The sequence below is a fragment of the Heterodontus francisci genome, chromosome 3 (genome assembly GCF_036365525.1).
Source record: "Heterodontus francisci isolate sHetFra1 chromosome 3, sHetFra1.hap1, whole genome shotgun sequence".
NCBI classification, from domain to species: Eukaryota; Metazoa; Chordata; class Chondrichthyes; order Heterodontiformes; family Heterodontidae; genus Heterodontus; species Heterodontus francisci.
In genome coordinates this window covers 207,529,617-207,552,901 of record NC_090373.1, presented here as the reverse complement: position 1 = coordinate 207,552,901, position 23,285 = coordinate 207,529,617, and the positions used below count along the sequence as shown (strand labels likewise).

At 54.1% G+C, this 23,285-nt stretch overlaps 1 protein-coding gene across 5 annotated transcripts in view; it reads right to left on the bottom strand.

The window, feature by feature from the left end:
• Positions 1-23,000, bottom strand: part of ppp2r5d (protein phosphatase 2, regulatory subunit B', delta) — a 352,877-nt gene extending 329,877 nt beyond the window's left edge. For 4 of the 5 annotated variants that reach the window (XM_068028209.1, XM_068028214.1, XM_068028221.1 and 1 more), the window contains exons 1-2: positions 22,910-23,000; positions 22,652-22,717 (exon numbers count right to left, since the gene is read on the bottom strand). In XM_068028209.1, coding sequence (XP_067884310.1) covers positions 22,652-22,717; positions 22,910-22,936 — 93 coding nt within the window. In that variant the 5' untranslated portion in view covers positions 22,937-23,000. The remainder of the gene's footprint in view (positions 1-22,651; positions 22,718-22,909) is intronic. The other variant, XM_068028210.1, reaches the window with a different exon arrangement.
• Positions 23,001-23,285: the final 285 nt, after the last annotated feature.

The window sequence follows — 23,285 nt, the reverse complement described above, 5'->3', positions numbered from 1 at the left end:
TGATTGACCCCTTATCCTGAGACTGTGTCCCCGTGTTCCAGATTCCTCTGTGTAAAGAACTTGCCTCGCACAACCCCTCTAAACTTTGCCCCTCTCACCTTAAACCTATGTCCCCTAGTAACTGACTCTTCCACCCTGGGAAAAAGCTTCTGACTATCCACTCTGTCCATGCCTCTCATAACTTTGTAAACCTCTATCATGTCGCCCCTCCACCTCCGTCGTTCCGGTGAAAACAATCCGAGTTTTTCCAACCTCTCCTCATAGCTAATGCCCTCCAGACCAGGCAACATCCTGGTAAACATCTTCTGTACCCTCTCCAAAGCCTCCACGTCCTTCTGGTAGTGTGGTGACCAGAATTGCACACAATATTCTAAGTGTGGCCTAACTAAAGTTCTGTACAGCTGCAACATGACTTGCCAATTTTTATACTCTATGCCCCGACCGATGAAGGCAAGCATGCCGTATGCCTTCTTGACTACCTTATCCACCTGCGTTGCCACTTTCAGTGACCTGTGGACCTGTACGCCCAGATCTCTCTGCCTGTCAATACTCCTAAGGGTTCTGCCATTTACTGTATACCTCCCACCTTCCAAAATGCATTACCTCACATTTGTCCGGATTAAACTCCATCTGCCATTTCTCCGCCCAAGTCTCCAACTGATCCATATCCTGCTGTATCCTCTGACAATCCTCATCATTATCCGCAACTCCACCAACCTTTGTGTCGTCCGCAAACTTACTAATCAGACCAGCTACATTTTCCTCCAAATCATTTATATATACTACAAACAGCAAAGGTCCCAGCACTGATCCCTGCGGAACACCACTAGTCACATCCCTCCATTCAGAAAAGCACCCTTCCACTGCTACCCTCTGTCTTCTATGCTCGAGCCAGTTCTGTAGCTTGCCAGCTCACCTCTGATCCCGTGTGACTTCACCTTTTGTACCAGTCTGCCATGCGGGACCTTGTCAAAGGCTTTACTGAAGTCCATATAGATAACATCCACTGCCCTTCCTTCATCAATCATCAAAAATAGGCAAAAAAGGAAGAGGTAATACTCTTAATAAGGGTCAAAATCAGTACATTAGTGAGAGGATCTTAGTTCCAAGGATGAGGATGTATAATCAATTTAGGTGGAGCCAGGAAACAGCAAGGGGCATCAAAAATCAGTGGGATAAAAGCAAAATACTGCAGACGCTGGAAATCTGAAATAAAAACAAGAAATGCCGGAACCACTCAGCAGATCTGGCAGCACCCGTTTTTCATTTAGATTGCTTCTCATTCTTCTAAACTCCAGAGAATACAGGCCCAATTTATTCAGCCTGTCATAGGACAATTTAGTAAACTTTTGCTGTATAACCTCCAATGCAAGTATATCCTTTCCCAAATGTGGAGACCAAAATTGCACAGTATTCCAGGTGTGATCTCACTAAAACCCTGTACAATTGTAGCAAGACTTCCCTATTCCTGTACTCCAACCCCCTTGCAATAAAGGCCAACATGCCATTTGCCTTCCTAATTGCTTGCTGTATCTGTAGGCTAACTTTCTGCATTCCTTGTACAAGCACACCAAGTCTCCTTGATCACTTACAAATTTTACACCTTTTAAAAAAGTTTTCATATTCTTATGATCCAAATGAATAACTTCACACTTCCCTACATTATACTCCATCTGTCACCTTGTTGCCCACTCACTTAACCTGTCTATGTCTCTTTGCAGCCTCTGTGTCTTCTCAGCTTACCTTTCCACCGAGCTTTGTATCATCAGCCAACTTAGATACATTATTCTCTGTCTCTTCATCCAAGTCATTAATATAGATTGTAAATAGCTGAGGCCCCAGCGCTGATCCTTGTGGCACTCCATTAGTTACAGCCTGCCAACTTGAAAAGGCACCATTTATGCCCACTCTTTGCTTCCTGTCCATTAACCAATCCTCTATCTACGCTAATATATTACCCCAAATTCATGAGCCCTTATCTTGCCTATTAATCTTTTATGTGGCACTTTATCAAATGCCTTTTGGAAATCCAGGTATACTACATCTACTGGTTCCTCTTTATCTACCCTACTAGTCACAAAGTCATAGAGTTATATAGCACAGAAACAGGCCCTGTGGCCCATCGTGTCTGTGCCAGCTATCAAGCACCTACTTTAATCCTCAAAAAACTAATACATTTGTTTTTTAGTTTAGTTTAGAGATACAGCACTGAAACAGGCCCTTCAGCCCACCGAGTCTGTGCCGACCATCAACCATCCATTTATACTAATCCTACACTAATCCCATATTTCTACCACATCCCCACCTGTCCCTATATTTCCCTACCACCTACCTATACTAGGGACAATTTATAATGGCCAATTTACCTACCAACCTGCAAGTCTTTTGGCTGTGGGAGGAAACCGGAGCACCCGGAGAAAACCCACGCAGACACAGGGAGAATTTGCAAACTCAACTCAGGCAGTACCCAGAATTGAACCCGGGTCGCTGGAGCTGTGAGGCTGCGGTGCTAACCACTGCGCCACTGTGCCGCCCTTTAGTAAAACCATGTTGACTTGTTCTAATCATACTGTGCTTTTCTAAGTGCATTGTTAAGACTTCTTTCATAATAGATTCCAGCAAGTCCAGGGAACCCCGGATGTCAAAGGATATAGAAGATTGGATCAGGAAAAAAAAGGAGGCTTATGGCAGATTCGGAGTGCTGAAAACAGTGGAAGCCCTAGAGGAGTATAGAAAGTGAAGGGGGGGTACGAAAAAAAGTAATTAGGAGAGCCAAGAGGGGACATGAAAAAACACTGGTGGGCAAGATAAAGGAAAATCCCAAGGCGCTTTATAAGTATATTAAGGGCAAGAGGATAAACAGGGAAAGAGTAGGGCCCATTAGGGACCAAAGTGGCAATCTGCGTGTGGAGCCAGAGGACATAGGTGAAGTTTTAATTGATTACTTTTCATCTGTGTTCACTATGGATAAGGACGATGTAGGTGTAGAGATCAGGGAGGGGGATTGTGATATACTTGAACGTATTAGCATTGAAAGGGAGGAAGTATTAGCTGCTTTAGCGGGCTTAAAAGTGGATAAATCCCAGGCCCAGATGAGATGTATCCCAGGATGTTATATGAGGCAAGGGAGGAGATAGCAGGGACTCTGACACAAATTTTCAAATCCTCTTTGGCCACAGGAGAGGTGCCAGAGGACTGGAGGACAGCGAATGTGGTGCCATTATTCAAGAAGGGTAGCAGGGATAAACCAGGTAATTACAGGCCTGTGAATCTAACATCAGTGGTTGGGAAAAAATTGGAAACTATTCTGAGGGACAGGATTAATCTCCACTTGGAGAGGCAGGAATTAATCAGGGATAGTCAGCATGGCTTTGTCAGGGGGAGATCGTGTCTAACTAACTTGATTGAATTTTTTGAGGCGGTGACTAGATGTGTAGATGAGGGTAAAGCAGTTGATGTGGTCTGCATGGACTTCAGTAAGATACCGCATGGAAGATTGGTTAAGAAGGTAAGAGCCCTTGGGATCCAGGGCAATTTGGCAAAGTGGATCCAAAATTGGCTTAGTGGCAGGAGGCGGAGGGTGATGGTCAAGGGTTGTTTTTGCGAATGGAAGCCTGTGACCAGTGGTGTACCACAGGGATCGGTGCTGGGACCCTTGCTGTTTGTAGTGTACATTAATGATTCAGACGTGAATATAGGAGGCATGATAAGTAAGTTCGCAGATGACACGAAAATTGGTGGTGTCAAAAATAGTGAGGAGGAAAGCCTTAGATTACAGGACAATATAGATGGGCTGGTAAGATGGGTGGAGCAGTGGTAAATGAAAGTTAATCCCGCGAAGTGTGAGGTGATGCATTTTGGGAGGACTAACAAGGCAAGGGAATATACAATGGATGGTAGGACACTAGGAAGTACAGAAGGTCAGAGGGACGTTGGCGTACTTGTCCATAGATCACTGAAGGCAGCAGTACAGGTAGATAAGGTGGTTAGGAAGGCATATGGGATACTTGCCTTTATTAGCCGAGGCATAGAATATAAGAGCAGGGAGGTTATGATGGAGCTGTATAAAACGCTGGTTAGCCCACAGCTGGAGTACTGTGTACAGTTCTGGGCACCACACTATAGGAAGGATGTGATTGCACTGGAGAGGGCGCAGAGGAGATTTACCAGGATGTTGCCTGGGCTGGAGCATTTCAGCTATGAAGAGAGACTGGATCGGCTAGGGTTGTTTTCCTTAGAGCAGATAAGGCTGAGGGGAGATATAATTGAGGTATACAAAATTATGAGGGGCATTGATAGGTTAGATAGGAAGAAACTTTTTCCCTTAGCGGAGGGGGCACAGATTTAAGGTAAGGGGCAGGAGGTTTAGAGGGCATTTGAGGAAAAAACTTTTCACCCAGAGGGTGGTTGGAATCTGGAACGCACTGCCTGAAGAGGTGGTAGAGGCAGGAACCCTCACAGCATTTAAATATTTAGATGAGCACTTGAAACTCCATAGCATACAAGGCTACGGGCAAAGTGCTGGAAAATGGGATTAGAATAGTTAGGTGCTTGATGGCCAGCACAGACACAATGGGACAAAGGGCCTGTTTCTGTGCTGTGTAACTCTATGACTCCATTTTCCCAATTACTCTTCTTCTTCTTCTTCTTTGGCCTCCTTGTCTCGAGAGACAATGGGTAAGCGCCTGGAGGTGGTCAGTGGTTTGTGGAGCAACGTCTGAAGTGGCTATAAAGGCCAATTCTAGTGACAGACTCTTCCACAGGTGCTGCAGAAAAGTTTGTTTGTCGGGGCTGTTACACAGTTGGCTCTCCCCTTGCGCTTCTGTCTTTTTTCCTGCCAACTGCTAAGTCTCTTCGGCTCGCCACACTTTAGCCCCGCCTTTATGGCTGCCCGCCAGCTCTGGCGATCGCTGGCAACTGACTCCCACAACTTGTGATCAATGTCACAGGACTTCATGTCGCGTTTGCAGCCGTCTTTAAAGCGGAGACATGGACGGCCGGTGGGTCTGATACCAGTGGCGAGCTCGCTGTATAATGCGTCTTTGGGGATCCTGCCATCTTCCATGCGGCTGGAAGAAGGGTGAAAGGAGGCTTTTATGATGTATAAATACTGACATGGGCTGAAGAGTAAACTAGCCAGTAATATAAAAGCTCTTACAATCTGTTTTATAGGTATATAAAAAGGAAGAGAGTAGGTCAAGTAAACCTTGGTCCCTTTAGAAGAATGGGACAAAGGGCCTGTTTCTGTGCTGTTTAACTATGACTCTATTTTCCCAATGACTGATGTTAGGCTAACTGACCTGTAGTTCCCGGTTTTCTCTCTCCCTCCTTTCTTGAAAAGCGGTGTAATATTTGCCAACTTTCAATCTGATGGGACCGTTCCCAAATCTAAGGAATTTTTGGAAAATCAGAGCTAATGTTTCCAGAATCTCTGCAGCTATCTCTTTTAGAACCCTAGGGTGTAGGCCATCTGGTCCCAAGGATTTGTTGGATTTTAGTCCCTTAAGTTTCTCCAATACTTTTCTCTGCTGATAGGAATTTCCTCACCTTTTAGCTCCTATTTCTGGTATGAAAATTGTGTCTTCTACTATGAAGACAGACACAAAATATTTGTTCAATGCCTCTGCCATTTCCTCATTCCCCATGATAATTTGTCCTGTCTCTGCTTCTAAAGGGACCAAGCTTTACTTGACCTACTCTCTTCCTTTTTATATACCTATAAAACAGATTGTAAGAGCTTTTATATTACTAGCTAGTTTACTCTTCAGCCCATGTCAGTATTTATACATCATAAAAGCCTCCTTTCACCCTTCTTCATCTAACCCCAACACATCCATCTACTTCTTTCTCCCTCATGTTTATCTAGCATCGCCTTAAATGTACAAAAGCAAATTAATGCGGATGCTGGAAATCTGAAATACAAACAGCAAATACTGGAAACACTCAGCAGGAGAAGCAGCATCTGTGAAGAGGGAAACAGTTAACATTTCAGGTCAATGACCTTACATCAGAACTGGGGAAAGTTAGCAATGTGATTGGTTTTGGGCAACTGAAAGGGGTAGGGTGGGAAGAACAAAAAAAAAAGGGATGGTCTGTGATAGGGTGGGATAGGAGAGATTAAATGACAGAAGGTTTCATGGTACAAAGCAGTAACGGGACAAGTAAAGAAACAAAATGTGTGCCTAATAAAATAAAAGCAAAATACTGCAGATGCTGGAAATCTGAAATAAAGACAAAGTGCTGGAAATACTCAGCAATTCAGGCAGCATCTGTGGAGAAAGAAGTAGAGTTAACGTTTCAGGTCTGTGACCTTTCATCGGAACATCAAAATGTGTGTCTAGATGAGGTGTGAATGGCAGGATAACACCCATCCAAACACAAAATAGAGAGAAGAAAATTTGCAGCTGAGTGATACAATAAGCCTGAATGCTCCTACGCTAGTTCCAACTGTAAGTTATTCAGAATCTACTGCTGGAGAATTTACTTCAGAGGATCAAGATTTGGCTTGTCTACAATGATCTCAAGAGTTAGCTGGTGGAGGCTGTAGATCTTTTATTTTGGATGGGTGAGCTAAAATGGCCTCCCTCATCTGTATCTATCATAACATTGTGGTAAACTTTTCCCAGGCAAAAGCAAACCATGCTGACTGACATCTGATTCTCCAGAATTAAGTAACACACATTCTCAACTAAGTTGGGATCTCATCAAGTATGACAGTTAAAAACGAAGCACAAAATATATATGCAACCTCGCCAACTATTTGCTAAATATTATATTGAACACAGCCAGATCCACGAGCAAAATGCATTTTAAATAGCTGTTACAAATTGCCAGATTCACTCTCATTTTCTGGACAGCCCAAGTACAATGGTTGTCATCTTTCCATCTTCAAAAGATGATGGACACACAAAAAACAATTCATTTAGGTGGGCTGCCTTCTCTTGGTGCACCTTCGCTGATGGTTGTGAAGGCCAATCCTTGAGAGGTAGGTTCTGCCACAAGGGCTGCACATGAAGTTGCCAAGTGACACTTTGAGTTGTTGTTTTTGATGTTGGCGCCTGTTGCCAAGCTGCTGCTAGCAAATGATTGTCATGGCAGTGCACGCCAGTCCACAGGATGTGTCGCCATTTCCCTCTTTGGCCAGTTAGTGACTCCCAGGTGCAATAGTCGACATTTAGGGCCTTCATGTCATGCTTGCAAATATCCTTGAAGCGGAGTTTCGGGCATCCCACCAGTCGTCTGGCCCCAGCGCGACCTCATCATTTCCCGCACTTCTGCCCTCACCCCTTCCCCTCTCCCCCAGAACCAACAGGGTTCCCCTTGTCCTCACTTTCCATCCCACCAGCCCCCACATCGAGAGGATCATCCTCCACCATTTTCACCACCTCCAGCGTGATGCCACCATCAAATGCATCTTCCCCTTCCTTCCCATCAGCATTCCGCAGGGGTCATTCCCTCTGCAACACCCTGGTCCATTCCTCCATTACCCCCAACACCTTGTCCCCTTCTCAAGCATACATGAGGCACTGTGGGCCATCAGCAGCAGAATTATATTCAACCACAAACCGTAACTACATGGCCCGGCTTATCCCCACTCTACCATTACCCTGGTTCAATGAGGAGTGCAGCACCAGTCATACCTAAACATAAGGTGCCAGCCTGGTGAAGCTACAACGAAGGACTACTTGCATGCCAAACAGCAGAAGCAGCATGCAATAGACAGGGCTAAGTTCTCCCACAACTAAAGGATCAGATCTAAGCTCTGCAGTCCTGCCACAGCCAGTCATGAATAGTGGTGGACAATTAAACTGACAGGAGGAGGGGGCTCCACAAACATCCCCATCCTCAACAATGGGGGAGCCCAGCACATAGTGCAAAAGGAAAGGCTGAAGCATTTGCATCCATCTTCAGCCAGAAGTGCCGAGTGGATAATTCATCTCAGCCTCTTCCTGAGGTCCCCAGCATCACAGATGCTAGTCTTCAGCCAATCTGATTCACTCCATGTGACATCAAGAAACAGCAGAAGGTACTGGATACTGCAAAGGCTATGGGCCCCAGCATTCCAGCAACTGTACTGAAGACTTGTGCTCCAGAACCAGCCACGCCCATAGCCAAGCTGTTCCAGTACAGCTACAACACTGGCATCTACCTGGCAATGAGGAAAATTGCCCAGGTATGTCCTGTGCAAAAAAGCAGGACAAATCTGACCCAGCCAGTTACCGCCCCATCAGTCTACCCCCGATCATCAATGAAGTGATGGAAGGGGTCATCGACAGTGCTATCAAGCGGCACTTGCTTAGCAATAACCTGGATTTACGAAAGGGAAATCACGCTTGCCAAGTCTACTGGTATTTTTTGAGGATGTAACTAGTAGAATAGATAAGGGAGAACCAGTGGATGTGGTGTATTTGAACTTTCAGAAGGCTTTCGACAAGGTGCCACATAAGAGATTAGTGTGCAAAATTAAAGCACATGGGATTAAGAGTAAGGTACTGACATGGATAGAGAACTGGTTGGCAGATAGGAAACAAAGAGTAGGAATGAACGGATCTTTTTCCGAGTGGCAGGCAGTGACTAATGGGGTACCGCAGGGATCAGTGCAAGGACCCCAGCTATTCACAATATATATGAATGATATAGATGAGGGAAGTAAATGTAATATTTCCAAGTTTGCAGACGACACAAAGCTGGGTGGGAGTGTGAGCTGTAAGGAGGATGCAGAAAAGCTCCAGTGTGAATTGGACAGATTGAGAGAGTGGGCAAATACATAGCAGATGCGGTATAATGTGGATAAATGTGAGGTTATCCACTTTGGTGGCAAAAACACAAAGGCAGATTATCTGAACGGTGATAGATTGGGAAAGGGGGAGGTGCAGTGAGACCTGGGTGCCCTTGTGCACCAGTCGCTGAAAGAAAGCATGCAGGTGCAGCAGGCAGTTAAGAAGGCAAATGGTATGTTCGCCTTCACAGCGAGAGGATTCAAGTACAGGAGCAGGGATGTTTTGCTGCAATTATACAAGGCCTTGGTTAGACCACATCTGGCGTATTCTGTGCAGTTTCTGTCTCCTTATCTGAGGAAGGATATTCTTGCTATGGAGGGAGTGCAGCGAAGGTTCACCAGACTGATTCCTGGGATGGCAGGACTGATGTATGAAGAGATATTGGGTCGATTAGGTTTGTATTCGCTAGAGTTTAGAAGAATGAGAGGGGATCTCAAAGAAACCCACAAATTTCTAACAGGACTGGACAGACTAGATGCAGGAAGGATGTTCCCGATGGTGGGGGAATCCAGGACCAGGGGTCACAGTCTAAGGATAAGGAATAAGCCATTTAGGACTGAGATGAGGAGGGATTTCTTCACCCAGAGAGTGGTGAACCTGTGGAATTCTCTACCATGGAAAGCAGTTGAGGCCAAATCATAAAATATATTCAAGAAAGAGTTATATATAGTTCTTAGGGCTAAAGGGATCAAGGGATACAGGGAGAAAGCAGAAACAGGTACTGAGTTTCGATGATCAGCCACGATCGTATTGAATAGCGGAGCAGGCTCGAAGGGCTGAATGGCCTACTCCTGCTCCTATTTTTCTATGTTTCCAACCTGCGCACTGACACTCAGTTAGGGTTCCGCCAGGGTCACTCAGCTCTAGACCTCAGTACAGCCTTGGTCCAAACATGGACAAAAGAGTTGAACTCCAGAGGTGAGGTGATGGTGACTGCCCTTGACATCAAGGCAGCATTTGACCGAGTATGACATCAAGGAGCCCTAGCAAAACTGAGGTCAATGGGAATCGGGGGAAAACTCTCCGCTGGTTGGAGTCATATCTAGCACAAAGGAAGATGGCTGTGGTTGTTGGAGGTCAATCATCTCAGTCCCAGGACATCACTGCAGGAGATCCTCAATGTAGTGTCCTAAACCTAACCATCGTCAGCTGCTTCATCAATGACCATCCTTCCATCATAAGGTCAGAAGTGGGGATGTTCACTCATGATTGCACAATGTTCAGCACCATTCGTGACTTCGCAGATACTGAAGCAGCCCATATCCAGATACAGCAAGACCTGGACAATATCCAGGCTTGGGCTAAGTGGCAAGTAACATTCATACCACACAAGTGCCAGGCAATGACCATCACAAACAAGAGAGAATCCAACCATCTCCCCATGACGTTCAATGGCATTACCATCACTGAATCCCCACTTTCAACATGCTGTGGCTAGAAGAGCAGGTCAGAGGCTAGGAATTCTGCAGTGAGTAACTCACCTTCTGACTCCCCAAAGCCTGTCCACCATCTACAAAGCACAAGTCAGGAGTGTGATAGAATACTCTCCACTTGCCTGGATGGGTGCAGCTCCAACAACACTCAAGAAGCTCGAAACCATCCAGGACAAAACAGCCTGCTTAATTTGCACCCCATCCACAAACATTTATTCCCAACATTACCGACGCACAGCGGCAGCAGTGTGTTCCATCCTCAAGATGCACTGCAGCAACACATCAAGGGTCCTTCGACAGCAACTTCCAAACCCACGACCAACTAGAAGGACAAGGACAGCAGATGCATGGGAACAGCACCACCTGCAAGTTCCTCTCCAAGTCACACATCATCCTGACTTGTATCGCCGTTCCTTCATTGTCGCTGGGTCAAAATCCTGGAACTCCCTTACAGCGTAGGGCGTACCTACCCCACATGGACTGCAGTGGTTCAAGCAGGCAGCTCACCACCATCTTCTCGAGGTCAATAAGGGATGAGCAATAAAGGATGGGCAATAAATGTTGCCCCAGACAGCAAAGCCTACATCCCCCGAAGGAATAAAAAACAAATGCTGTTGGAAACATATGACAGCTTTACCATTATTAATTTACAACCTTATCAATACTCCCCAATCCAACTCCTCCACCAGCTCCAACTCCCCAGTCCATCGCTGCCTCCGCCCAGGCTTCCTCCTCCTCCAGCTCCCCCAGCGGCAAAGCAGCCTCCTCCTCCTCCACACTCCCACCGGCCTCCTCTCCCTCCTCCTTCCTATCTGGTCAGCCGCGCCCCCCCCACTTCCCCGACCTCCTCCGCCCCCTCAAACCTCCACCTGCTCCTATCCCAACTCTTCACCCCCGATCCACCTCCCCCTTCCCTCCCCCAATTTTCCCCTCCCCCTCCATCCTCCCCCTCCATCCTCCTCTCATCTTCCCCATGCTCCTCCGATCTTTCTCCATCCTCCTCTGATCTTTCTCCATCCTCCCCCTCCATCCTCCTCTGATCTTACCCCATCCTCTTCCTCCTCTGATCTTCCCCATCCTCCTCCCCCTCCTCTGATCTTCCCCCATCCTCCTCCCCCTCCTCTGATCTTCCCCCATCCTCCTCCCCCTCCTCTGATCTTCCCCCATCCTCCTCCCCCTCCTCTGATCTTCCCCCATCCTCCTCCCCCTCCTCTGATCTTCCCCCATCCTCTGATCTTCCCCCATCCTCTGATCTTCCCCCATCCTCCTCCTCCTCCTCCCCTGATCTTCCCCCATCCTCCTCCTCCTCCTCCCCTGATCTTCCCCCATCCTCCTCCTCCTCCTCCTCCTCCCCTGATCTTCCCCCATCCTCCTCCTCCTCCTCCTCCCCTGAACTTCCCCCTTCCTCCTCCTCTGATCTTCCTCCTCCTCTGATCTTCCCCCATCCTCCTCCTCCTCCTCTGATCTTCCCCCATCCTCCTCCTCCTCCTCTGATCTTCCCCCATCCTCCTCCTCCTCCTCTGATCTTCCCCCATCCTCCTCCTCCTCCTCCGCTGATCTTCCCCCATCCTCCTCCTCCTCCTCCGCTGATCTTCCCCCATCCTCCTCCTCCTCCTCCTCCGCTGATCTTCCCCCATCCTCCTCCTCCTCCTCCGCTGATCTTCCCCCATCCTCCTCCTCCTCCTCCTCCGCTGATCTTCCCCCATCCTCCTCCTCCTCCTCCTCCGCTGATCTTCCCCCATCCTCCTCCTCCTCCGCTGATCTTCCCCCATCCTCCTCCTCCTCCGCTGATCTTCCCCCATCCTCCTCCTCCTCCGCTGATCTTCCCCCATCCTCCTCCTCCTCCGCTGATCTTCCCCCATCCTCCTCCTCCTCTGATCTTCCCCCATCCTCCTCCTCCTATCTTCCCCCATCCTCCTCCTCCTCCTCCGCTGATCTTCCCCCATCCTCCTCCTCCTCCTCCGCTGATCTTCCCCCATCCTCCTCCTCCTCCTCCGCTGATCTTCCCCCATCCTCCTCCTCCTCCTCCGCTGATCTTCCCCCATCCTCCTCCTCCTCCTCCTCTGATCTTCCCCCATCCTCCTCCACCTCCTCCGCTGATCTTCCCCCATCCTCCTCCTCCTCCTCCGCTGATCTTCCCCCATCCTCCTCCTCCTCCTCCGCTGATCTTCCCCCATCCTCCTCCTCCTCCTCCGCTGATCTTCCCCCATCCTCCTCCTCCTCCGCTGATCTTCCCCCATCCTCCTCCTCCTCTGATCTTCCCCCATCCTCCTCCTCCTCTGATCTTCCCCCATCCTCCTCCTCCTCTGATCTTCCCCCATCCTCCTCCTCCTCTGATCTTCCCCATCCTCCTCCTCCTCTGATCTTCCCCCATCCTCCTCCTCCTCCTCCTCCTCTGATCTTCCCCCATCCTCCTCCTCCTCCTCCTCTGATCTTCCCCCATCCTCCACCTCCTCCTCCTCTGATCTTCCCCCATCCTCCACCTCCTCCTCCTCTGATCTTCCCCCATCCTCCACCTCCTCCTCCTCTGATCTTCCCCCATCCTCCACCTCCTCCTCCTCTGATCTTCCCCCATCCTCCTCCTCCTCCTCCTTTGATCTTCCCCATCCTCCTCCTCCTCTGATCTTCCCCCATCCTCCTCCTCCTCTGATCTTCCCCCATCCTCCTCCTCCTCTGATCTTTCCCCATCCTCCTCCTCCTCTGATCTTTCCCCATCCTCCTCCTCCTCTGATCTTCCCCCATCCTCCTCTGATCTTCCCCCATCCTCCTCCTCCTCTGACCTTCCCCCATCCTCCTCCTCCTCTGACCTTCCCCCATCCTCCTCCTCCTCTGACCTTCCCCCATCCTCCTCCTCCTCCTCCGCTGATCTTCCCCCATCCTCCTCCTCCTCCTCCGCTGATCTTCCCCCATCCTCCTCCTCCTCCTCCGCTGATCTTCCCCCATCCTCCTCCTCCTCCTCCGCTGATCTTCCCCCATCCTCCTCCTCCTCCTCCGCTGATCTTCCCCCATCCTCCTCCTCCTCCTCCGCTGATCTTCCCCCATCCTCCTCCTCCTCCTCCGCTGATCTTCCCCCATCCTCCTCCTCCTCCTCCTCTGATCTTCCCCCATCCTCCTCCTCCTCTGATCTTCCCCCATCCTCCTCCTCCTCAGATCTTCCCCCATCCTCCTCCTCCTCCTCAGATCTTCCCCCATCCTCCTCCTCCTCCTCAGATCTTCCCCCATCCTCCTCCTCCTCCTCAGATCTTCCCCCATCCTCCTCCTCCTCCTCCGCTGATCTTCCCCCATCCTCCTCCTCCTCTGATCTTCCCCCATCCTCCTCCTCCTCAGATCTTCCCCCATCCTCCTCCTCCTCAGATCTTCCCCCATCCTCCTCCTCCTCCTCAGATCTTCCCCCATCCTCCTCCTCCTCCTCAGATCTTCCCCCATCCTCCTCCTCCTCCTCAGATCTTCCCCCATCCTCCTCCTCCTCCTCCGCTGATCTTCCCCCATCCTCCTCCTCCTCCTCCGCTGATCTTCCCCCATCCTCCTCCTCCTCCTCCGCTGATCTTCCCCCATCCTCCTCCTCCTCCTCCGCTGATCTTCCCCCATCCTCCTCCTCCTCTGATCTTCCCCCATCCTCCTCCTCCTCTGATCTTCCCCCATCCTCCTCCTCCTCCTCCTCCTCCTCCTCCTCTGATCTTCCCCCATCCTCCTCCTCTGATCTTCCCCCATCCTCCTCCTCCTCTGATCTTCCCCCATCCTCCTCCTCCTCCTCTGATCTTCCCCCATCCTCCTCCTCCTCCTCTGATCTTCCCCCATCCTCCTCCTCCTCCTCCTCTGATCTTCCCCCATCCTCCTCCTCCTCCTCCTCTGATCTTCCCCCATCCTCCTCCTCCTCCTCCTCTGATCTTCCCCCATCCTCCTCCTCCTCCTCCTCTGATCTTCCCCCATCCTCCTCCTCCTCCTCCTCTGATCTTCCCCCATCCTCCTCCTCCTCCTCTGATCTTCCCCCATCCTCCTCCTCCTCCTCCTCTGATCTTCCCCCATCCTCCTCCTCCTCCTCCTCTGATCTTCCCCCATCCTCCTCCTCCTCCTCTGATCTTCCCCCATCCTCCTCCTCTGATCTTCCCCCATCCTCCTCCTCCTCCTCCTCTGATCTTCCCCCATCCTCCTCCTCCTCCTCTGATCTTCCCCCATCCTCCTCCTCCTCCTCTGATCTTCCCCCATCCTCCTCCTCCTCCTCCTCTGATCTTCCCCCATCCTCCTCCTCCTCCTCTGATCTTCCCCCATCCTCCTCCTCCTCCTCTGATCTTCCCCCATCCTCCTCCTCCTCCTCTGATCTTCCCCCATCCTCCTCCTCCTCCTCTGACCTTCCCCCATCCTCCTCCTCCTCCTCTGACCTTCCCCCATCCTCCTCCTCTGACCTTCCCCCATCCTCCTCCTCTGATCTTCCCCCATCCACCTCCTCCTCCTCTGATCTTCCCCCATCCTCCTCCTCCTCTGATCTTCCCCCATCCTCCTCCGCCCCCTCAAACCTCCACCTGCTCCTATCCCAACTCTTCACCCCCGATCCACCTCCCCCTTCCCTCCCCCAATTTTCCCCTCCCCCTCCATCCTCCCCCTCCATCCTCCTCTCATCTTCCCCATGCTCCTCCGATCTTTCTCCATCCTCCTCTGATCTTTCTCCATCCTCCCCCTCCATCCTCCTCTGATCTTACCCCATCCTCTTCCTCCTCTGATCTTCCCCATCCTCCTCCCCCTCCTCTGATCTTCCCCCATCCTCCTCCCCCTCCTCCCCCTCCTCTGATCTTCCCCCATCCTCCTCCCCCTCCTCTGATCTTCCCCCATCCTCCTCCCCCTCCTCTGATCTTCCCCCATCCTCTGATCTTCCCCCATCCTCTGATCTTCCCCCATCCTCCTCCTCCTCCTCTGATCTTCCCCCATCCTCCTCCTCCTCCTCCTCCGATCTTCCCCCATCCTCCTCCTCCTCCTCCTCCGATCTTCCCCCATCCTCCTCCTCCTCCTCCTCCGATCTTCCCCCATCCTCCTCCTCCGATCTTCCCCCATCCTCCTCCTCCTCCTCCTCCGATCTTCCCCCATCCTCCTCCTCCTCCTCCTCCGATCTTCCCCCATCATCCTCCTCCTCCTCCTCCTCCGATCTTCCCCCATCCTCCTCCTCCTCCTCCTCCGATCTTCCCCCATCCTCCTCCTCCTCCTCCTCCGATCTTCCCCCATCCTCCTCCTCCTCCTCCTCCGATCTTCCCCCATCCTCCTCCTCCTCCTCCTCCGATCTTCCCCCATCCTCCTCCTCCTCCTCCTCCGATCTTCCCCCATCCTCCTCCTCCTCCTCTGATCTTCCCCCTCCTCCTCCTCCTCCTCTGATCTTCCCCCATCCTCCTCTGATCTTCCCCCATCCTCCTCCTCCTCCTCTGATCTTCCCCCATCCTCCTCCTCCTCCTCTGATCTTCCCCCATCCTCCACCTCCTCCTCTGATCTTCCCCCATCCTCCTCCTCCTCCTCTGATCTTCCCCCATCCTCCTCCTCCTCCTCCTCCTCTGATCTTCCCCCATCCTCCTCCTCCTCCTCTGATCTTCTCCCACCCCCCATCCTCCTCCTCTGATCTTCCCCCACCCTCCTCCTCCCCCTCTGATCTTCCCTCACCCCCCCATCCTCCTCCTCCTCTGATCTTCCCCCACCCCCCCATCCTCCTCCTCCTCTGATCTTCCCCCACCCCCCCATCCTGTTCCTCCTCTGATCTTCCCCCACCCCCACATCCTCCTCCGATCTTCCCCCCCCATCCTCCTCCTCCTCCGATCTTCCCATCATCCTCCTCCTCCTCCTCCGATCTTCCCCCCATCCTCCTCCGATCTTCCCCTCATCCCCCTCCTCCTCCGATCTTCCCCCCATCCTCCTCCTCCTCTGATCTTCCCCCTCCTCCTCCTCTGATCTTCCCCCATCCTCCTCCTCCTCTGATCTTCCCCCATCCTCCTCCTCCTCCTCTGATCTTCTCCCACCCCCCATCCTCCTCCTCTGATCTTCCCCCACCCTCCTCCTCCCCCTCTGATCTTCCCTCACCCCACCCTCCTCCTCCCCCTCTGATCTTCCCTCACCCCCCCATCCTCCTCCTCCTCCGATCTTCCCCCCATCCTCCTCCTCCTCTGATCTTCCCCCTCCTCCTCCTCTGATCTTCCCCCATCCTCCTCCTCCTCTGATCTTCCCCCCATCCTCCTCCTCCTCTGATCTTCCCCCCATCCTCCTCCTCCTCCGATCTTCCCCCCACCCTCCTCCGATCTTCCCCCCACCCTCCTCCGATCTTCCCCCCACCCTCCTCCGATCTTCCCCCCACCCTCCTCCGATCTTCCCCCCACCCTCCTCCGATCTTCCCCCCACCCTCCTCCGATCTTCCCCCCACCCTCCTCCGATCTTCCCCCCACCCTCCTCCGATCTTCCCCCCACCCTCCTCCGATCTTCCCCCCACCCTCCTCCGATCTTCCCCCCACCCTCCTCCGATCTTCCCCCCACCCTCCTCCGATCTTCCCCCCACCCTCCTCCGATCTTCCCCCCACCCTCCTCCGATCTTCCCCCCATCCTCCTCCGATCTTCCCCCCATCCTCCTCCTCCTCTGATCTTCCCCCCATCCTCCTCTGATATTCCCCCCATCCTCCTCTGATATTCCCCCCATCCTCCTCTGATCTTCCCCCCATCCTCATCCTCCTCTGATCTTCCCCCCATCCTCCTCTGATCTTCCCCCCATCCTCCTCTGATCTTCCCCCCATCCTCCTCTGATCTTCCCCCCATCCTCCTCTGATCTTCCCCCCATCCTCCTCTGATCTTCCCCCCATCCTCCTCCTCCTCCTCTGATCTTCCCCCCATCCTCCTCTGATCTTCCCCCCATCCTCCTCTGATCTTCCCCCCATCCTCCTCTGATCTTCCCCCCATCCTCCTCTGATCTTCCCCCCATCCTCCTCTGATCTTCCCCCCATCCTCATCCTCCTCTGATCTTCCCCCCATCCTCCTCTGATCTTCCCCCCCATCCTCCTCTGATCTTCCCCCCATCCTCCTCTGATCTTCCCCCCATCCTCCTCTGATCTTCCCCCCATCCTCCTCCTCCTCTGATCTTCCCCCCATCCTCCTCCTCCTCTGATCTTCCCCCCATCCTCCTCTGATCTTCCCCCATCCTCCTCCTCCTCTGATCTTCCCCCCATCCTCCTCCTCCTCTGATCTTCCCCCCATCCTCCTCCTCCTCTGATCTTCCCCCCATCCTCCTCCTCCTCTGATCTTCCCCCCATCCTCCTCTGATCTTCCCCCCATCCTCCTCTGATCTTCCCCCCATCCTCCTCTGATCTTCCCCCCATCCTCCTCTGATCTTCCCCCCATCCTCCTCTGATCTTCCCCCCATCCTCCTCCGATCTTCCCCCCATCCTCCTCCGATCTTCCCCCCATCCTCCTCCGATCTTCCCCCCATCCTCCTCCGATCTTCCCCCCATCCTCCTCCGATCTTCCCCCCATCCTCCTCCGATCTTCCCCCCATCCTCCTCCGATCTTCCCCCCATCCTCCTCCGATCTTCCCCCCATCCTCCTCCGATCTTCCCCCCATCCTCCTCCTCCTCTGATCTTCCCCCCATCCTCCTCTGATCTTCCCCCCCATCCTCCTCTGATCTTCCCCCCCATCCTCCTCTGATCTTCCCCCCCATCCTCCTCTGATCTTCCCCCCATCCTCCTCCTCCTCTGATCTTCCCCCCATCCTCCTCTGATCTTCCCCCCCATCCTCCTCCTCCTCTGATCTTCCCCCCCCCATCCTCCTCCTCCTCTGATCTTCCCCCCCCATCCTCCTCCTCTGATCTTCCCCCCCCATCCTCCTCCTCCTCTGATCTTCCCCCCCCCATCCTCCTCCTCCTCTGATCTTCCCCCCCCCATCCTCCTCCTCCTCTGATCTTCCCCCCCCCATCCTCCTCCTCCTCTGATCTTCCCCCCATCCTCCTCCTCCTCTGATCTTCCCCCCATCCTCCTCCTCCTCTGATCTTCCCCCCATCCTCCTCCTCCTCTGATCTTCCCCCCATCCTCCTCTGATCTTCCCCCCATCCTCCTCCTCCTCTGATCTTCCCCCCATCCTCCTCTGATCTTCCCCCCATCCTCCTCTGATCTTCCCCCCATCCTCCTCTGATCTTCCCCCCATCCTCCTCTGATCTTCCCCCCATCCTCCTCTGATCTTCCCCCCATCCTCCTCTGATCTTCCCCCCATCCTCCTCTGATCTTCCCCCCATCCTCCTCTGATCTTCCCCCCATCCTCCTCCGATCTTCCCCCCATCCTCCTCCGATCTTCCCCCCATCCTCCTCCGATCTTCCCCCCATCCTCCTCCGATCTTCCCCCCATCCTCCTCCGATCTTCCCCCCATCCTCCTCCGATCTTCCCCCCATCCTCCTCCGATCTTCCCCCCATCCTCCTCCGATCATCCCCCCATCCTCCTCCGATCTTCCCCCCATCCTCCTCCGATCTTCCCCCCATCCTCCTCCGATCTTCCCCCCATCCTCCTCCTCCTCTGATCTTCCCCCCATCCTCCTCTGATCTTCCCCCCCATCCTCCTCTGATCTTCCCCCCATCCTCCTCTGATCTTCCCCCCATCCTCCTCTGATCTTCCCCCCATCCTCCTCTGATCTTCCCCCCATCCTCCTCTGATCTTCCCCCCATCCTCCTCTGATCTTCCCCCCATCCTCCTCTGATCTTCCCCCCATCCTCCTCCTCCTCTGATCTTCCCCCCATCCTCCTCTGATCTTCCCCCCCATCCTCCTCCTCCTCTGATCTTCCCCCCATCCTCCTCCTCCTCTGATCTTCCCCCCATCCTCCTCCTCCTCTGATCTTCCCCCCATCCTCCTCTGATCTTCCCCCCCATCCTCCTCCTCCTCTGATCTTCCCCCCATCCTCCTCCTCCTCTGATCTTCCCCCCATCCTCCTCCTCCTCTGATCTTCCCCCCATCCTCCTCCTCCTCTGATCTTCCCCCCATCCTCCTCCTCCTCTGATCTTCCCCCCATCCTCCTCCTCCTCTGATCTTCCCCCCATCCTCCTCCTCCTCTGATCTTCCCCCCATCCTCCTCCTCCTCTGATCTTCCCCCCATCCTCCTCCTCCTCTGATCTTCCCCCCATCCTCCTCCTCCTCTGATCTTCCCCCCATCCTCCTCCTCCTCTGATCTTCCCCCCATCCTCCTCCTCCTCTGATCTTCCCCCCATCCTCCTCCTCCTCTGATCTTCCCCCCATCCTCCTCCTCCTCTGATCTTCCCCCCATCCTCCTCCTCCTCTGATCTTCCCCCCATCCTCCTCCTCCTCTGATCTTCCCCCCATCCTCCTCCTCCTCTGATCTTCCCCCCATCCTCCTCCTCCTCTGATCTTCCCCCCATCCTCCTCCTCCTCTGATCTTCCCCCCATCCTCCTCCTCCTCTGATCTTCCCCCCATCCTCCTCCTCCTCTGATCTTCCCCCCATCCTCCTCCTCCTCTGATCTTCCCCCCATCCTCCTCCTCCTCTGATCTTCCCCCCATCCTCCTCCTCCTCTGATCTTCCCCCCATCCTCCTCCTCCTCTGATCTTCCCCCCATCCTCCTCCTCCTCTGATCTTCCCCCCATCCTCCTCCTCCTCTGATCTTCCCCCCATCCTCCTCCTCCTCTGATCTTCCCCCCATCCTCCTCCTCCTCTGATCTTCCCCCCATCCTCCTCCTCCTCTGATCTTCCCCCCCCCCCATCCTCCTCCTCCTCTGATCTTCCCCCCCCCCCATCCTCCTCCTCCTCTGATCTTCCCCCCCCCCCATCCTCCTCCTCCTCTGATCTTCCCCCCCCCCCATCCTCCTCCTCCTCTGATCTTCCCCCCCCCCCCCCATCCTCCTCCTCCTCTGATCTTCCCCCCCCCCATCCTCCTCCTCCTCTGATCTTCCCCCCCATCCTCCTCCTCCTCTGATCTTCCCCCCCCATCCTCCTCCTCCTCTGATCTTCCCCCCATCCTCCTCCTCCTCTGATCTTCCCCCCATCCTCCTCCTCCTCTGATCTTCCCCCCATCCTCCTCCTCCTCTGATCTTCCCCCCATCCTCCTCCTCCTCTGATCTTCCCCCCATCCTCCTCCTCCTCTGATCTTCCCCCCATCCTCCTCCTCCTCTGATCTTCCCCCCATCCTCCTCCTCCTCTGATCTTCCCCCCATCCTCCTCCTCCTCTGATCTTCCCCCCATCCTCCTCCTCCTCTGATCTTCCCCCCATCCTCCTCCTCCTCTGATCTTCCCCCCATCCTCCTCCTCCTCTGATCTTCCCCCCATCCTCCTCCTCCTCTGATCTTCCCCCCATCCTCCTCCTCCTCTGATCTTCCCCCCATCCTCCTCCTCCTCTGATCTTCCCCCCCCCCTCTGATCTTCCCCCCCCCATCCTCCTCCTCCTCTGATCTTCCCCCCCCCCTCTGATCTTCCCCCCATCCTCCTCCTCCTCTGATCTTCCCCCCATCCTCCTCCTCCTCTGATCTTCCCCCCATCCTCCTCCTCCTCTGATCTTCCCCCCATCCTCCTCCTCCTCTGATCTTCCCCCCATCCTCCTCCTCCTCTGATCTTCCCCCCATCCTCCTCCTCCTCTGATCTTCCCCCCATCCTCCTCCTCCTCTGATCTTCCCCCCATCCTCCTCCTCCTCTGATCTTCCCCCCATCCTCCTCCTCCTCTGATCTTCCCCCCATCCTCCTCCTCCTCTGATCTTCCCCCCCCCCCATCCTCCTCCTCCTCTGATCTTCCCCCCCCCCCATCCTCCTCCTCCTCTGATCTTCCCCCCCCCCCATCCTCCTCCTCCTCTGATCTTCCCCCCCCCCATCCTCCTCCTCCTCTGATCTTCCCCCCCCCCCATCCTCCTCCTCCTCTGATCTTCCCCCCCCCCCATCCTCCTCCTCCTCTGATCTTCCCCCCCCCCCATCCTCCTCCTCCTCTGATCTTCCCCCCCCCCCATCCTCCTCCTCCTCTGATCTTCCCCCCCCCCATCCTCCTCCTCCTCTGATCTTCCCCCCCCCCCATCCTCCTCCTCCTCTGATCTTCCCCCCCCCCCATCCTCCTCCTCCTCTGATCTTCCCCCCCCCCCCATCCTCCTCCTCCTCTGATCTTCCCCCCCCCCCATCCTCCTCCTCCTCTGATCTTCCCCCCCCCCCATCCTCCTCCTCCTCTGATCTTCCCCCCCCCCCATCCTCCTCCTCCTCTGATCTTCCCCCCCCCCCATCCTCCTCCTCCTCTGATCTTCCCCCCCCCCCATCCTCCTCCTCCTCTGATCTTCCCCCCCCCCCATCCTCCTCCTCCTCTGATCTTCCCCCCCCCCATCCTCCTCCTCCTCTGATCTTCCCCCCCCCATCCTCCTCCTCCTCTGATCTTCCCCCCCCCCCATCCTCCTCCTCCTCTGATCTTCCCCCCCATCCTCCTCCTCCTCTGATCTTCCCCCCCATCCTCCTCCTCCTCTGATCTTCCCCCCATCCTCCTCCTCCTCTGATCTTCCCCCCATCCTCCTCCTCCTCTGATCTTCCCCCCATCCTCCTCCTCCTCTGATCTTCCCCCCATCCTCCTCCTCCTCTGATCTTCCCCCCATCCTCCTCCTCCTCTGATCTTCCCCCCATCCTCCTCCTCCTCTGATCTTCCCCCCATCCTCCTCCTCCTCTGATCTTCCCCCCATCCTCCTCCTCCTCTGATCTTCCCCCCATCCTCCTCCTCCTCTGATCTTCCCCCCATCCTCCTCCTCCTCTGATCTTCCCCCCATCCTCCTCCTCCTCTGATCTTCCCCCCATCCTCCTCCTCCTCTGATCTTCCCCCCATCCTCCTCCTCCTCTGATCTTCCCCCCCCCCCATCCTCCTCCTCCTCTGATCTTCCCCCCCCCCATCCTCCTCCTCCTCTGATCTTACCCCCCATCCTCCTCCTCCTCTGATCTTACCCCCCATCCTCCTCCTCCTCTGATCTTCCCCCCCCCCATCCTCCTCCTCCTCTGATCTTCCCCCCCCATCCTCCTCCTCCTCTGATCTTACCCCCCATCCTCCTCCTCCTCTGATCTTCCCCCCCCCATCCTCCTCCTCCTCTGATCTTACCCCCCATCCTCCTCCTCCTCTGATCTTACCCCCCATCCTCCTCCTCCTCTGATCTTACCCCCCATCCTCCTCCTCCTCTGATCTTACCCCCCATCCTCCTCCTCCTCTGATCTTACCCCCCATCCTCCTCCTCCTCTGATCTTCCCCCCCCCATCCTCCTCCTCCTCTGATCTTACCCCCCATCCTCCTCCTCCTCTGATCTTACCCCCCATCCTCCTCCTCCTCTGATCTTCCCCCCCCCCATCCTCCTCCTCAAGATCATATCTTTGTACGAATCGGAGGCCTTGCGTTCGTCCGGAGACAAAAGGGAGGCGGGATCCCGGCTCCAGCAACAAGGAGCAGCCGCCCAGCCGGAGCTGTTTGTTCTTGTCCATTTACCTCTTCCGTGTTCTCAGCGCCATCCTTGCCGCCGCTCTTTGAAGTCTTGCTGGATTTATTGGGCTCCTGCAGGAGAGAAGGAGACAAGTGCCGGTGAGCTGCAGTAACCTCGAGATAATTAATAAATAAATGAGGAGGCGCCGCCGAGGCAGAGTGCAGGCCGCAGGGGGAGAATATCAAACATTAATCTGCCCCAGGCTACAGATCAGTAACACCTGCCCTCCACAAGCCGCCCTGCTGAAGCTGCCGCTTTTATACCTTGTCTTTCTTGCTTTTATTCGGCATTTTCTCGGCTCTGGCTCCGCGCTCCGCCCGCTCCAGCTCTCGCCCCTGTCGCTACCGGGGCTGCAGGCCGCGCACTCACTGATTGGTCAAGCCCGCCGCGCTGCCACTCACCCATTGGCTGACAAAGGCTCGAGCGCCATTGGACAGACTCGCCCTGCATTGATTGGCTGAAGCCGGTCCTCCGTATTTGGATTGGATAGTGATTCTCTGGGAACTCGCCGCCCCATTGGATCGCTCCTTCCGCCCCGATCGGATTGGACAGCGATAACGACTTACCTGCTGCTCCTATTGGTTGAGCGCTCGTTCACCTTCACCCTCCCTGATCGGATTGGCCGATGTGTTCGCCCTC